This window comes from Canis lupus, chromosome 24, assembly GCF_011100685.1.
Source record: "Canis lupus familiaris isolate Mischka breed German Shepherd chromosome 24, alternate assembly UU_Cfam_GSD_1.0, whole genome shotgun sequence".
Lineage (NCBI taxonomy): Eukaryota > Metazoa > Chordata > Mammalia > Carnivora > Canidae > Canis > Canis lupus.
This window is the reverse complement of record NC_049245.1, coordinates 32,526,639-32,542,451: the sequence shown is the minus strand read 5'-3', so window position 1 is coordinate 32,542,451 and position 15,813 is coordinate 32,526,639. Positions and strand designations below refer to the sequence as shown.

The following is a 15,813-nucleotide window of genomic DNA, read 5'->3' as shown; positions in this document are numbered from 1 at the left end:
CACACACACACAAAGAGAGAGAGAGGCAGAGACACAGGCAGAGGAAGAAGCAGACTCCATGCAGGGAGTCCGATGTGGGACTTGATCCCAGGACTCCAGGATCACACCCTGGGCCGAAGGCAGGCTCTAAACTGCTGAGCCACCCAGACGTCCTGAACTTGTTGATATTAAGGAGACCCAGGTAATGACATTTTGCATTATTTTGCTTTGTGTTCAGGACTCAACAAGCCTTCTTGTTTTAATGTCCTTTCTTTTGACTCACTTTGGGTCCCTTGCTCTCCCATTTCTGCCTGTCTCTTCTGGACCTAGGAAATCTGTGAAGTTGGAAAGAACACTGGATTTTGAGCCCCGGATTCCAGACTCTTTCCTGACACAGTCTAGTGTGCGATCTTGAAAGAGCATGTAACCTCTCTGGGCCTTAGTTTTCTCATCTGTAAAATGAGGTGAGACTGCAGTCTGCTTAGCGCAAGACCAGGTGATTAGGCATGTGTGCCACAGTTGTAGGGAAAGCCGGAAGGTTGGGGTCCTGGGCTTGGCCACACTGGGGTTGCTGACTTGGGTGATGGGTCACAGGGGTGGTTGGTCCGCAGGGTGGAAGGCTCCCTGAAAACTATCTCCTGCTTGAATGTTGAACATCAGGGCAGCTTGCTGCCTCCCAGAGACCCCGTGGGATGGTAGGCTGGAGTTGTTTGGCTGGGGGCAAGGCCTTTGAGGGAGAAGGGGAAGTCAATGTCCATGTCCAAGACAGCATTGGGTATCAGAAAGAGCACACAATCTGTTGTCAGAGAGAATCCTGGCCACACCACCTGTTTGACCTGTGCCTTGTGTTCTCAGTTTTCTCATCTATGAAATGAGAGTTTTTCATCTATGAAATGAATATAATCTAGCCTAAGATGCTTTAGTTGTAGGAGGCGCTAGCATTTGGTACCATTAAGAAAGGAAGCACACTGGGATGCCCGGGTGGCTCAGCAGTTGAGCATCCACCTTTGGCCCAGGGTGTGATCCTGGAGTCCCGGGATCAAGTCCCATGTCAGACTCCCTGCATGGAGCCTGCTTCTCCCTCTGCCTGTGTCTCTGCCTCTCTCTCTCTCTGTCTCTCATGAATAAATAAAATCTTTAAAAAAAAAAAAAAAAGGAAAGGAAGGAAGCACACTGACAAATTATGGCATAATACTTTCTTGTGATTTAGAATTTTTGTTTTATATTTAGTAGAGAGCTCAGAGACTTAGTGTTTTATTTTTTTAATTTTTATTTATTTATTTATTTATTTATTTATTTATTTATTTATTTATTTATTTATGATAGTCACACAGAGAGAGAGAGAGAGGCAGAGACACAGGCAGAGGGAGAAGCAGGCTCCATGCATCGGGAGCCCGATGTGGGATTCGATCCCGGGTCTCCAGGATCGCGCCCTGGGCCAAAGGCAGTTGCCAAACCGCTGCGCCACCCAGGGATCCCTATTTTTTTTTTAATTTTTAAAAAGAATTTATTTATTTATTTATTTATTTATTTATTTATTTATTTGGCAGAGAGAGAGAGAGCACGCGCAAGCAGGGGAATACCAGAGGGAGAAGGAGAAGCAGGCTCCCTGCTGAGCGGGGATGCAGGATGCAGGGCTCAATCCTAGGACTTTGGGATCATGACCTCAGTCAAAGGCAGACACTTAACCAACTGAGCCACCCAGTCACCCCTAGACAGTGTTTTTAAAATCACATGTCACCCTTGTGCATAAATACAAAGGAAAAATATAAGTGACATAAATTAGGGAACTCTGAAAACTTCCTCATAGTCAGCATGCAGCTCATCTAGATAACTCGGAATCTTCCTTGTCCCTGTTTTTCACACAGTGCTGTCCCCCGTACCATGGGAAGCTCGGCTCACACAGCCTTTCTTGAAAGAATGCTCCACTATATGGTCTCCAGGATTTTCTTCCAACTGCTTGCTCCTCTTCTGCAAGTTTGATGCTGGTGCTTTCTTTGCTCTCATCAGAAGTTGTCAACAGGTTTTCAGAAAACAACCAGGACGCGGGTCCTTCCCTCAATGATCCCTAAATCGTTTGGGATGAAATACACAGGGTGTAAAGTTGTCCAGTCCGGCCACCACAAGTCATGACCAGAGCCAACCAGATCATGACTGCCACCTGGTCTCACCAACAGCGATTGCAAGATGCCATTGACTCATGGACACATCCCAACTTCAGAGACAAAATGTGAAGAAAGGTGCTTCAAAGAAATCTATCACAACAGCCACTGGGGTTTAATAAGCCTCCTGTGGTTTAGGTGAGGACAAAACGTGATAAGCGTGTGACAGGCCCTGACCATGGGCGCTGGGCACTGGGCTCAGCAGAGGCTGTTCCTTGGTATTGCTCAACTGTCCCCTGAATCTCCTGGCCTGGGACATCGCCCTCACAGGGCTGCTCAGGTTTATGGCGACAATCACTGTCCCTGCCAGACGTGATCTCAAGCTATAAAGGCTTTTACAGTTTCACTCTCCCCTTGAGATAAGCCTGGGAGCCCTTCCCAAGGCCGGGAGGCAATTTCAGAGCTGCAGGGGGCAGGGCTGGGCATTGCACCAGTCAGGAAATGGAACAAATTTTATGACTCCAACTTCTCTAAAAATACCGTGTTCTCATATCCTCAGTGTGAACCTAGTGGTGAAACCTCCAGCACCTGGGGCATGGTGATATTTATGTGTTCACTCAGTCATTCAACAAACAGGGAATTGACTGCAGGACACCCCAGTGTGGATCTCCTGATTTTGCCACTATTACACTCTGTGTGGCCCCAGGGCAGGTCACTTCCTCTCGGCTGTACCACAAGGACAGCTGATGTAACCTGCCTTGCAGCCTCAGTGACGGGGTTACACCAGACGACAAGTGTGTCCCACAGCGCTTGGCATGGAGTAGGCCTGCAAGGACCATTGCTTGTAACCTCTTCTCTCACCATCAGATTTCCATCACACTAGTTTTTTGTGCCTCTTCTTTCTGGCCTGGATGATGGGTGTGGTCCAGGGTGACGTCCTCGCCTGCTTCCCTGCTGGCTGCACTCCCTCTTTAAATGAGATCCATCAACTACTTGGCTTTTTTTTCCTTTCATTTTTTATATTAAGGTATAAATTTCCATATTCTAAAACTTAACTCTCTTTAATGCAGGGTTCTGCAACTTTTGACAAGTGTATATGGCCATGTAACCACCACCAGAGTCAAGATACAGCACATTTCTATGACCCAAGCCCCCTCCTCTAGGAAGCTTTTTTCTTTTTTTGAAGATTTTATTTACTTATTCATGAGAGACACAGAGAGGCAGAGACATAAACAGAGGGAGAAGCAGGCTCCCTGTGGGGAGCCCAATGCTAGACTCTATCTCAGGACCCCAGGATCACGACCTGAGCCAAAGGCAGACCCTTAACTACTGAGCCACACAGGTGTCTCTTCTCTAAGCTCTTTTGTATTAGACACTCCACCCCTGCCCTACCCCTGGCAACCGCAGTACCTGACTCAACAATTTTGTCTTTTCCAGCATATCGTATAGATGGAATCCTCTTGCATGTAGCTTTTGGAGTCCTACATGTCACACTCAGAATAATGCATTTGAGATCCAGTTTGCTCGAATTGGCAGTTTGCTCCTTTTTCTTGCTGAGCAATATTTCTATTTGGCTTTTAAATTCCATCTATGCTTATGACTTGGACTTCTCTCCAGCCCAACTTTGCCTTGAGCTCTAGGCTTATATATCCAATGATTTCTCAGATGTTTCATTGGCATCTCAAACAAAACATCCCCAACGCACTCTTTCAAACTCAGATCTACATCCCCCCAAGTCTATACTGTCCCAGATGTACAGCTCCCCAAATCTATAGTTCCCCAAATCTACAGCTACCTAAATCTATAGTTCTCCAAGTCTATAGGCCCCCAATTCTACAGGTCCCTAAATCTGCAGCCCCCAGGTCTATAGTTTCCCTCAATCTACAGCTCCTCCAAATCTATAGCCCCAAAACTACAGCCCCTCAAAAATTTAAAAAATTTTTTTTTATTTATTCATGAGAGACACACAGAGAGAGAGGCAGGAGAGGCAGAGGGAGAAGCAGGGTCCATGCAGGGAGCCCAACGTGGGACTCAATCCCAGGTCTCCAGGATCACACCCTGGGCTGCAGGCGGCGCTAAACCACTGCGCCACCGGGGCTGCAGCCCCTCAAATTTACAGACACCCAAACCTACACCTCTGCAAATCTGCAGTTTCCTCATATCTATAGCTCCCCCAAATCTATAGTCCCTAAATCTACAGATGCCCAGACCTACAGCTCCCTAAATCTACAATCCCTCCAAATCTACAGCTGCTGAAATGTATAGCCCCCAAACTGTAGCCCCTCTCAAATCTGTAGCTCCTCAAATCTACAGACTCCCCAAATGTTAGACCCCCAAATCTGTAGCCCCCAACTCTACAGTTACTCAAACCGTAACTCTCCCAGTCTTCCTCATTTCAATAATCAGGACCGCCCGTCCACCAAGCTACTTCTCTTCTTTGTTTCACACATCCCACCCATTAGCAAGCTCTTGGCAGTGCTATTTCCCTGAATCCCAATCTGGCCAACTCAGCCCTTCCACCACCTGTACTCCTCTTCAGTGTCATATAATGCAGTATACCAGATTTAGTGGCTTGAAACAACACTCACTATCTCAGTATCCAGCCAAAAGTCCAGGCATGGCAGGACGGGGTTCTCTGCCCGAGGTCTTACGAGATTGTATTCCTACCTGAAGGGTTTGGGGAAGGATCCACTTCTAGGCTCCTTCACGTTGTTGCCTGAATTCGGTTCCTCGTGGCTATAGGATTGAGGTCACCATATCCCAGCTGGCTGTAAGCTGGGCATCGCTCTCAATTTCTAGAGTCTGTGTGCATTCCTTGCCATGGCGGGGACCCCCTCCATGGAGAATCTCCCCTACCTCAAATCCCTCTCACAATCCTCATTTCATTTGCCAGAAAGACAGCAGCTGCTTTTAAGGCCTCAGCTGTTTAGGGCAGACCCACCAGGGATAATCTACTGGTCACAAAATCTAGTTTGGGACCTTCATTACATCTGTAGAATCTCTGCATAGAAGAACCTGGATTAGTTCCTGATTGAATAATTAAGAAACAGTGTATATAGACCAGGGGGAAGGAGTCTTGGGATCCCGTTAGAATGCTGCCCACCACCCCGTGCTTGTCCAAGCTGCCATTCTAACTCCCCTGGACCACTGCACACACCACCTCTGGGCCTTGCTGCTTCCACTCTTGCTCCATATTGTCTGTTCTCTATACAGTAGAGAGTGACCTTTTAGGAACACAGTCAGATTGCATCACCTACCTGTTTAAAAAATTTTGAGCTTCCCATTGTACCTAAAATAAAATCCAAGATCTTTCTCATGGCTTAGAAGGCCCGACCTGGTCCTGCTCTTCCCACCTCTCAGACTTCATCTCCTAATTCTCTCTAGCTGCATTGACCCTTTTGCTCATCCTCCAGTGTGCTCAGCTGCTTCCCACCTGGGCTTTCACACCTGCAGTCCCTGCACCTGGCAGGCCTTCCCTGCCCATCCCCAGCTCTGTGTGATTGGCCCCTTCTCACCCTCCAGACCTCAGTCCAGAATCCCCTCCCAGCCTGATACGATCCCATCCCCAGTCCTGTCAAATTGTCCTGTTTTGAGATCTTTATTTTATATGCACACTTTCATATTACCTTGCTTCACTTTTAAAGAACTGGGCTGTTTCACTGACGGTCTGACACTCGACTGTCCGAAATCAGCTTCATGTATCTATTCACTGGAACTCTGTCTGTTCCCCGCAGAAAGCTAACTTCATGGAGTCGGGGGCTCCATCTTGCTCACGTGTGCACAGCACATGGTAGGCACCCACTAAGTACGTGTTGAGTGAATGAATGAAAGGACATGAGTGTTTTCTGGATTGGCTCCCTCCCCTCCATCTCTGCTCTCCATCACCCTCTGTCCTCTGGTCCCTCCCACCTTCACTGATCTCCCTGCCTATACTTGCATCTCTTCCAATCTCTCCTCCATGAAGCTGCCAGAATGATCCTTTAAAAATACAGATCTGGGATGCCTGGGTGGCTCAGTGGTTGAGCATCTGCCTTCAGCTCAGGTCATGATCCTAAGGTCCCTGGATGGAGTCCCACATTGGGCTCCCCTCGGGGAGCCGGCTTCTCCCTCTGCCTAAGTCTCTGCCTCTCCCTGTATGTCTTTCAGGAATAAATAAATAAATATTTTTTAAAAATTTAAAAGATAAAAATACAGATCTTGGAGTGCCTGTATGGCTCAGGGGATTAGGTGTCCGACTCTTGATTTCAGCTCAGGTCATGATCTCAGGATTGTGGGATTGAACACCGCATCAGGCTCTGAACTCAGCCTGGAGTTTGCTGGTCTTTCTCCCTCCGCTCACTCCACACCTCCCTCCCCTCACTCTCTCAAATATATAAATAAATAAAATCTTCTTTTTAAAAAAAAAAAAAAACAGATCTGGCCAAAGCCTTCTTCTGATTGCCAATCTCCAGTGGTTTCCTGTTTCCCCAGAAGAAATTCTGTTTGCCAGCGGGTGAGCAACCATAGTGCACATGCACATCGCGGTGTGGGATGAGGACTTCAGTGGCCTGCTGAGTGATTTTAGGGATACGTAGGGACAACATTAGGGGGTGTGTACGATGCCTGTGGTGGGTAAAGTGGTCCCTGCCCTTCCTCCCACCTACAGGCTGCACTTCCTGCTGCCAGCTAAGCTCTGGCTCCTAACCTTGAATGTGCTTCTGTCTTTTCTCTGCCTTCCAGCCCCGAATCCTTCTCCTGCAAGAGCATGCCAACCACTTTCCCCACCACAGCAGTCACTCCCGCAAACTACCATCTCACTGCCCATCAGTCTCACTCCTTTGGCTCTTAGTATTCAATTGCTTGTTTTTTCCCCTCTACAAAGGAAAATTTTAAGTTCCAAGACCTAGGCACCTTGTGGTATTGCTTCATCATAACCCCCAGGATGCTTTGGCGCGAGGCTTTGCCCATTGACTATTCTGTGTCCACCATGCAGTGACAGAGTCATCGACGTCCTCCCGATTCCGTCAAGGTGGCCCCTGGTGTCAGACAACTGGCAGTTTGAATCAAAGCTATCGCATCAGTTATCTCAAAGGGCAAGTCCTTTCCTCATTTCTAAAATAGAACGACAAGATGCCCAATTCAGGGGGTTATTGTGAGGATTAAGTCCTGTCCAGCAAAGTCTGGTGAAGAGGAAGGAGTCAAGTGTTGTCCTTGGAATCGGGATTTGGTTTTTAGTTCCACCATCATCAATCCCAGGATCCTGGGATTCTGGTCTCTTAGGTCACATCTTGGAATTTACATATGACACTCTGATTTGAGAAATGTAGATCAAAGGTGATCTGGGTTCTGTGAAAGAGGAAGTGGGGCATCCCCATCAATTTGGGGTGATGGGTCATTCACACTTCATGGTTTCCCTATGGATCCTCACGCAGCCTATCACCTTCCACTTCTCATCCTCACTCTGAGCAGTGGGGTGCTATTTGGAACAATGGGATAAAAAGCTTTGAGCATCATGGCTTTGGAAGCAACCTCTGCAAGTGGGGGTGGGCAGTTCCCAATTCTCAGTGAGGCCACATGGGTTGGTAGAAGCCGTATGGATTCCAGTTCTGGCTCAACTGCTCCCTAGCTATGCACCTTAGGACAAGTTCCTTCACCTCCCTGAATCTTGGTTTCATCAACTCTAAATCGAGAATGATGGGATTTGCTGTTTGTTCCCCAAGCTGATGTTGTTTTGCAACTGAAATGGAAATCAAACTGGAAGCTCTGGCCGCCCACACTGAGATTTGAGATTAACTGGGGCAAAGGGCTGATGAGGTGGAGGAGCCAAGGCCAGAGGGATTTATGGCAGCCCAGGGTTTATGGTTTTGATATGGATTTATTAAGCACAGTCTGGGGCTGCAGTAGCCTCCTCTGGCCTCTAACCCCCTTGTCCATGCTGGCTGCCACATGGACAAGGCTTCTGTTGCAACATTATGGAAAACATTTCCTGGAGCTCAGGAGGTGAGGGAGGAGATGAGGGAAGGCAGGAGCGGGCCCCAGGGATCTGCCTGCAGCTAATGGGTGCTCTTGAGGCTGGAGAACTTGATTAGCTTCTCATCAGAAATGGTCTGGAGAGTTCACACTGAGCCCCTGGTGGTGGGCACCTCATACCCAACAGCCTTAAACAGTTACTGTGGACTCATTCAATTTAATCCTAACAACACTCCCGGAGGGAGTTATCATTCCCAGTTTACAGATGAGGCTCAGAGGAGTGAGGGACCTGATCAAGGTCACACTGATCTGCGACTCCCAGACCAGAACTGCTGTCCCCTCCCTTGGGGCAGCTGAAAGGGTTGCCCTGCTCCACCTTCATCCTTGAGTGCCCCCACTCTGGCATCCAGAGTCCAGCCACCCAGCAGGCCCTACCCCCCATCACTGAATGCCGCGGTGTGCTTTCCCCAGGGGAAATGCCTTGATTTGTAGCTCTCACCTGTTCTTGTGGTGGAAACGCTCCCACCGCCACCATCAGTGTCACATTGCCACACACGAGGCTAAGAAGGGAACCTAACAATTGGCTCTCCAGTATAGCCCTGAGTGAATACGAGGTTGTGGTGTGTGGTGGCCATGGCATGAGCCCATCTATCTAGTTTTTCAGGGGAAAGGACCAAGGTGGCTATAGACCTGGCTAGAAATTCTTGAGTGCGTTCTTGCCTCTGTTCATTTTTATAACACTTGCCTTTATGGGGTGCCTGGGTGGCTCAGTCAGTTAAACAACTGCCTTCAGCTCAGGTCATGGTCCCAGAGTCCTGGGATTGAGCCCTGCAACCTCAGGCTCCCAACTCATTGGGAAGCCTTCTTCTCCCTCTCCTCCCTGCTCGTGCTCTCCCTGCTATTTCTGTCTCTCTCTTTCAAATAAATAAAATTTAAAAAAAAATTAAAAGACAACACTTGCCTTTATGAAATTTCCCCATGCCTACGCATCCCGTATTGCTGGCAGTTGGTCCAGGTCCCTGGAAATGATCCAGGATAGGGCTCCATCTTGGACCCTCTTGCCAGTCTCCCAGATCTTTCCAACACTCTCCCACCACATCCCTCTGCTCTTCAAGAGGGAGGATTGACTTTCACTCTCTCTACATAGTGAGCCCTTGGAATCAGGGATCAGAGTTAGAGTCCCGCTTCTACCTCTACTCTGAGCCTGTTTTCTTGACTATAAAGGCGGGCAGGAGGCAAGGAAAATAATGTCTAACCTGCTTACCTCTTGATGTGAGATTAAAAAGTAATAATTTTGCACACTGTCAAGGACCAGCTGACTATTCTCATTCTTACTTCTAACACCTGACAAGGAAGAAAGGACACCCATCCAAGGACTTAGAAAACATATGTGCCATTTATTTTGCTTTATAAACTTTTGTTAAAACACACAAGAGTAAGAAATATTTTTTTTGTTTTTTGTTTTTTGTTGTTTTTTTGTTTTGTTTTGCTTCCTTGCCCCATTGGGTGGCAGTGACGGGCTCAGGGGTTAGCACAGGAGCCGGTGCATTCACACCTGCAGGAAGCAGCCTGCTTCCGGAATTGCTTGGTATAAATTTCACAATTCATCCCAATCAGGGAAAATCACAGAACAATTTGGCAAAAGTAATTGGCTTGGTCATCACAAAAAAACCAGGAGCATCTGTTTCCTAGCCTTCTCCGTCCATGCTGCAGGGAGTCATATGGATTCTGGAAGCTCCTGAGAGCTGCCCAGAGAAGAGGCTGTCTCGGGGAAGAACTGTAGGGTCCATGTTCACCCTCCCAATCCTTGTTTAATTCTCCAGATTTTATATTTTAGGACCAGAACTCATGTGCTGTAAGAAAAAGAGAGAAAGAGAGGGAGAGAGAGAGAGAGAGAGAGAGAGAGAGAGAGAGAGAGAGAACTTTCCAATGCCATGTCCTCAGAATTAGAAAACTAAATTGCTCTTTGTTTTGTGCTTTGTACATTACAATAAAATTATTAAAATCGAATGGATTTCTCCTCCTGGATGGGTTAATTTGGAGTTGAGGACTGAGCCCCTGACCCAGAAGGCTGCTACCGTTAAAAGCCACCCCTACCCTACTCCAACCTCCAGAAAATTCTTATTCAACTTCACTCTCACAACAGAGGGCTGAGCAACACTGGAGGCTGGAGGAGCAAAGAGTGGAAATGACCAAAATGACAGAATGATTCCAGCTTCCTCACCTCGCCCCAGATGAGTCTGGTCTCCCTGACTGGGATTTCTGGGGACTTGGAGTAAGGGATGACTGGGGAAGGCTTGGGAGCTCTGAGCAGGAAAGTCTCTCCTGGGCCTGGGGACTTGGTGAAGCAGCATGGCCAGGCTGCTCCTGGGACCACTGGACATGGAGAGGTCTCTCTTGGACATATTGCCCTCAAACCGCCTTATGTGCCTCTTTCACAAAAAGGAGCGATCACTAATAGTGGAATTTGGGGGTACTGGGTCTTGCCCCTGTCCACTCAGAAGGGTCAGCCTAGGGTGTCTAACTGTTCACTCTCCTCCCTCAGCACAGCTTTGGCCCCAGGACACATCTCTTTCATTCCCACTGGTTAGTGGCATTTTCCAGAATTTTCCCAAAGCCACCAAAATTCTGCATGGATGATGTACTAGCTGTTACATCGTGGGGCTTAGTATTTCCAGAGCAGTGCTCAAACCCAGGTCTCATCTCTCCCTGGCCCACCAGAACTATCCCACTTCTGGACTGCCAGCACACATCACCCAAGAATGAGACTCCTGCTACCCCTCCCCCAGGCTTGGGGAGTGAGGAGAGAAAAGGGGTCCAGCAGTTATGAATTCTCCTACTCTTCAGCAGACAGGATGCTGGACCCTACCTGGACGTTAGTATAACTCCAAGCCAATTTTAGTCCAAGATGTTGGCAGGGCCCTGGGAAGAATAAGACTTTGGCTTCTGAGGCTGGTGACGGGGGCAGGAAGTCCCTCAACCGATCACAGGGAAGACAGAGGGGCCCTTTTCAGCCCCCGAGGTTAAGAGCTCCTGTTCTGACCCAGGCACCCCAGGATCAAATCCTGACTCAGCCCCTTATCAGCTGTGCTAGTTGCAGGAAAATCGTGTAACCACTTAGATTTCAATTTCTTCTTCCGCAACAGTCTCTGGGTAATAGGACAAAGGAGATGTTGCATGTCAAGTGCCTTAACACAACGCCAGAAAAGAGGCAGAGTTTGAGATCGGCCCTGGGGTGGGGGTAGAGGACAGATGTGGGGGTTCCTCCTCCCTAACCTCCTTCTGAGCTGAGCATGCACCCATCCATTCTCATCTCCAGGTCTCCTCACTCTCACCTGGATCACATCCTCAGCCCCCATCTGTCCTCCTCAATCCCCCCACCCCCACCCCCTGCATGTCCTCCCAGCTGCTCTCGGCCTAGGAGCCCAAACCTCAGTGCCTCAGTCTGGCATTCAAGACCTCTGTGCTGTTCCAGCCAGCCTGGTCTTTCCATCGCCTCCCTCTCAGGCCCTTCTTCCAACCTGAGGTCTTGCCAGACTGTTTGCCCTTTGTTGGAAAGTCCTTTGTCACCTGCTCTACCAGCTGGAATCCGGCCCTTTCTGAAAGGCCTAGTGCAGACTCTGCCCCTTTCCCAGTGGTTTCTCTGACCACCTCAGCCCCTCCAAGTTCAGCTGTCCACCTGGGATTGTCCTCCTGCTGATAGCCTGTGGGGAGCATCACCCCTGAAGACCCCGCCCAATTCCCTAAGAAGGGAGGAGCCACGCATCAGAGGTGGAATGGTGTCTTCCTTCTCAACAATCTCCCACGTGGTGCCTCATCCAGCTAGTGCTGTAAGAATGCTTCTGGAATCACTGGGGGATTGTTTGCAAGTCTTCGGCAGCCTCTGGAGAGGTGGCTATGGAGAAATTAGGATGGCTGAGAGGAAGGTGAGGTGGCAGGTACAGGGAGCATTGGAGGGGGTTGGCAGCAGAACAGGGAAGGGTCCAATGCCCTGGTCTGACCCAGCCTGGAAGGGGTCTGTGTTGGGGACTAGGACAGTACTTGGAAAAAGGAGTACCGGTCTGAAGGGGAAGGTTTAAGTGAGGTCCCCTGTTGTCTCCAGACAGCTGTCCTTCGGGGCTGAAGCAATTGGCAGTAGGTATGATGAAGGGGAAGGCAGTGGCTTCAGTGAGACAAGTTGTCCAGAAGATTTTCCAGCTGGGGTCTCTGCAAGTCAAAGCCCCATCATCCAGAGCAGGGGGTGGAGGACAGCAATGGGATGCGGCCCACAGCCCGAGTTCTTGGTCTCCTGGCCTTTCCACTGCTGCCCTGAGACTGGCCTTGTTGTCATGGCTTCCTTCACTGTGAACAAGTGACCACTGGGGCTCTTGGAGGGGGCTAGGGCCAGCAGAGCCCCTGACCCCCAGCGGCTTGCTAGATGACTTCCTGCTTGGTGATGGTCGGCTGGGGGATGGCGGAGGGGGGCTTGACGATTGTGGCAATGGCTCCTGGCAGGAGCTTGTAGGGCTCAGACCCTGAGCCACCTGGCGGCGAGGGCTGTGGAGTCTCAGGGGTGGCTGGAGGGACAGAGAGACAGACAGAGACCACTGAGAATTCCAGCACTTTGGGGAGTAAGTTTCTTTCCCCACCTCTGACTTAGTTTCCTCTTCTGTAAAATGAGAGAATTAAACTAGACAATCTCTAAGGTCTCCTACGGCTCAAACCTTCTGAGTCCCAGATCAGGAAATCTAAGTTTGATGAGGTCTAGAAGGCTGTGGCTGGGCCAGGTGTGGTCAGAGACTTCTGCCCAGGTCCTACCAACCCCTACCTCCCCCACCATGTAACATGGAGATCTGGACTGCTTCTCCCTAACCAGGGCCCAATTCTGACTCTCTTCAAGGACAATGGGACATGTGACAACAATATCCTTTCTTGGAGAGAAGGAGCAGCAGCTGATGAGACTCAAGGGTCTGGCCAACTGGCTCCAAAAATATCATTCCTTTGATATTTAGGTAGATGAATAATAGAAACTAATTGGCCTCACAGCATCACGTATTTGAAAGTTAACTTTGACCATGACCCACTTGGCCAACTTTATTCGATGGACAACTTCTCCAAAGAAAAATCTTAATGAAACACAATCTCTTTTTAGTGGATCACCTTATCCCAATGATAATCCTACTTTTTAGAGAACTTTGTCCAATGCCAAACTCACTCTTGTGAGATTTCACTTCAGAGGACTATCTTGACCAGTGGCCATCCTCACCCAGTGAGTAGTCTCACCCAATTGTCTAACGGATAGTCTTACCTAATCTGGCAGTCTTACTTCAAAGAACAATTTTACCTGATAGGCAACATCACCAATTGAAATTCTTATCCCAATGGACATCTTCACCCAATGGATCCCTTATCCCAAGGACAGCTTCATTCAGTAGAGGCTGTTAATTACCTCACTGAATAAATGGCCTCACTGAACAAATAGCCTTATCAAATGGACAATCTCACTCCTCTTCCTTATCCTCCCTGGAATACAGAGACCTGTTATATCCCAGGTCCCATCCTCTAGATCCATCCTTCTCCTGGCTCCTCTCTTGGGCCCCAATCTCATCCTTTGCTGAGTAGAGTTCAAATTGCCCACCTGCCTGCCCCCTGGGTCGGGGCCACTCACACATCTGTCCATTGCTGAGGTGAGAGGGCATCGTGTTGGCAACAATGACATTTGTGCCCATGTGTTCCTGCATCAGATGAGGATGCAGGGGATGATGGGCATGAGGTGCATCACTGGAGGACCCTGTAGATAGAGAAGGAGTCAATCAGGATGGAAAGTCTAAGATAAAGACCACGGGCCTGGGGGCACATCTTCCTCAGGTGTGGCCAATCAATCTGTGCATCCAATATTGACAATGCTTGTTGGCTACCTATTTCTGGGTTAGTAAACTGGGGCTTACCATTCCTATCCATAGGTTTTATGAGGGTATTGAGACAAACCAAAAGAACAAAAGTTTAAAGAAAGAAGGAGTGTGTAAAAGCTGTGAGATCTAAATATTAAAATGAGTAGTGTATCAATTAAATATTAATATAATGGATTTAATCAATGGCTCTCAAAGCTCCTTGGCATGCATGTCCTTCAAGCATTTGGTACCAACTCACCTTTAGCCTTGTCCCCCTCCCCACACCTCTGCTTCAGTTAAACTAACCTATTCATAGCCCCTAAGTGTTCCCTGTCCTTCCCTATCTCTGCTTTTGCTCATATGTTCCTTCCACAAGAGATGCTTTCTCCACACCCCCATGTCCACCAGTCCAAATTCCAGCTCAGAGAGTTCCACCTCTGGGAAATCTTTCCTGATTCTCCAGGAGGAAATAAACCTCTTCTTCCTTGGAATTCCTATTGCAATTTATCCCTAACCTAACTTTTGGGAACATCTACTTTTCTGTCCATGAATATTAAAATTACAGATGTACTTTTCTTCCTTTTGAGGGCCTATCAAAGTGTCTAGGACTCAGTAACTACTTCAAAAAAGCATCAGAATAATAACACCATATAAAGTATAGTTTGGTAATAGCCATGGTCACTGGTGTGCCATGATGGGATTTTAAGGCTTCCAAGAGGCCTCTAAAGTTTCGATGACAGCTATCAATTATTGAGCATCTAATATGTGCTGGGTACTGTTTTATAGCACTTTTCTGATTTAAAATAATTGAATTCTCTTAACAGTCCTATAAGGTGGGTATTGTTATCATTATTGTCCCATTCTACAGATGAGATTACAGGGCCCAGAGAGATTAATTATTTTATCCAAGTTTATTGGCAACAGAGCACAAGCTCCATACTTTTTTTTTTTTTTTTAAAGAGCTTACTTTAAAGTAATCTGCACACCCACTGTGGGGTTTGAACTCACAACCCTGAGATCAAGAGTCACACGCTCTTCCAACTGAGCCAGCCAGGCACTCATGTCCTAATCTTGATCTCAGTGACATTTGATTCATAATTCAGAGTCAAAGTAAAAGTGAAGTGAGTTAGTAGTTCTCAACTGGGGAAGGTGTGGGGCTGTCAGGGGACATCTGACAGTATCCGAAGGCATTTTTGGCTGTCACTCCTATGGGAGTGGTAGTGGCATCACATGGGTAAAGGCCAGGGATGGGGCTAAACAGTGTACACAACAGCCCCCACAATAAAAGGATTATCCAGTCCCAAATATCTGCTGAGAGGGGCCTTAGCCATACCATCACCAGTGACCGCATCACCTCCAAAATCCTGAGTTCAAGTATGTTCATTTAGATCCTGACTCATATCCTTCTAGCCTACTTCATCTAGTACTATCACTGTAAAAATTCTTCCACCCTACTGCCGCTTCAATTCACTGACCCCCATTTCTTAATGTCTATCACCACGGTCCCTAATTGCTAGAGCACCACAGAGCTGCCTTCTGTCCTGAGCTTCGAGCTTGTGCTCAAGCAACAGACTCAAACATGAAAGATATCCAGGGGGATATCTACAGTCATCTCGAGCTTTGCCAAAGTCTAAATGGTCTCTTGGTTCATCTCCACGGCCACCGCCATCTCAGCCTCAACCTGTTTTCCCTCTGTCTTCCTCAGTTCAGTAAGTTACTCTGTGATCATGCCTGTCACTCAAAGCAAAAAAGTGGGTTTCATCCCTGACTCTTCCCTTCCCCCGCTCCCCATATCAGATCTATCACCAAATCCTGTGTGTTCTTCCTCTGCACAGATGATCCAGTTTATCTAGGCACGTCTTCACCTCAGCCTCCACTGTCCTACCCCCGCCTGGTGCCAATAACATTCTCAG

General features: G+C 48.1%; 1 protein-coding gene across 9 annotated transcripts in view; it reads right to left on the bottom strand.

The window, feature by feature from the left end:
• Positions 1–9,407: 9,407 nt before the first annotated feature.
• HNF4A (hepatocyte nuclear factor 4 alpha) overlaps positions 9,408–15,813 on the bottom strand; it is a 60,533-nt gene continuing 54,127 nt past the window's right edge. For 6 of the 9 annotated variants that reach the window (XM_038572398.1, XM_038572391.1, XM_038572393.1 and 3 more), the window contains exons 9-10: positions 13,648–13,800; positions 9,408–12,586 (exon numbers count right to left, since the gene is read on the bottom strand). In XM_038572398.1, coding sequence (XP_038428326.1) covers positions 12,444–12,586; positions 13,648–13,800 — 296 coding nt within the window. In that variant the 3' untranslated portion in view covers positions 9,408–12,443. The remainder of the gene's footprint in view (positions 12,587–13,647; positions 13,801–15,813) is intronic. The other 3 variants (XM_038572394.1, XM_038572396.1, XM_038572397.1) reach the window with 1 other exon arrangement.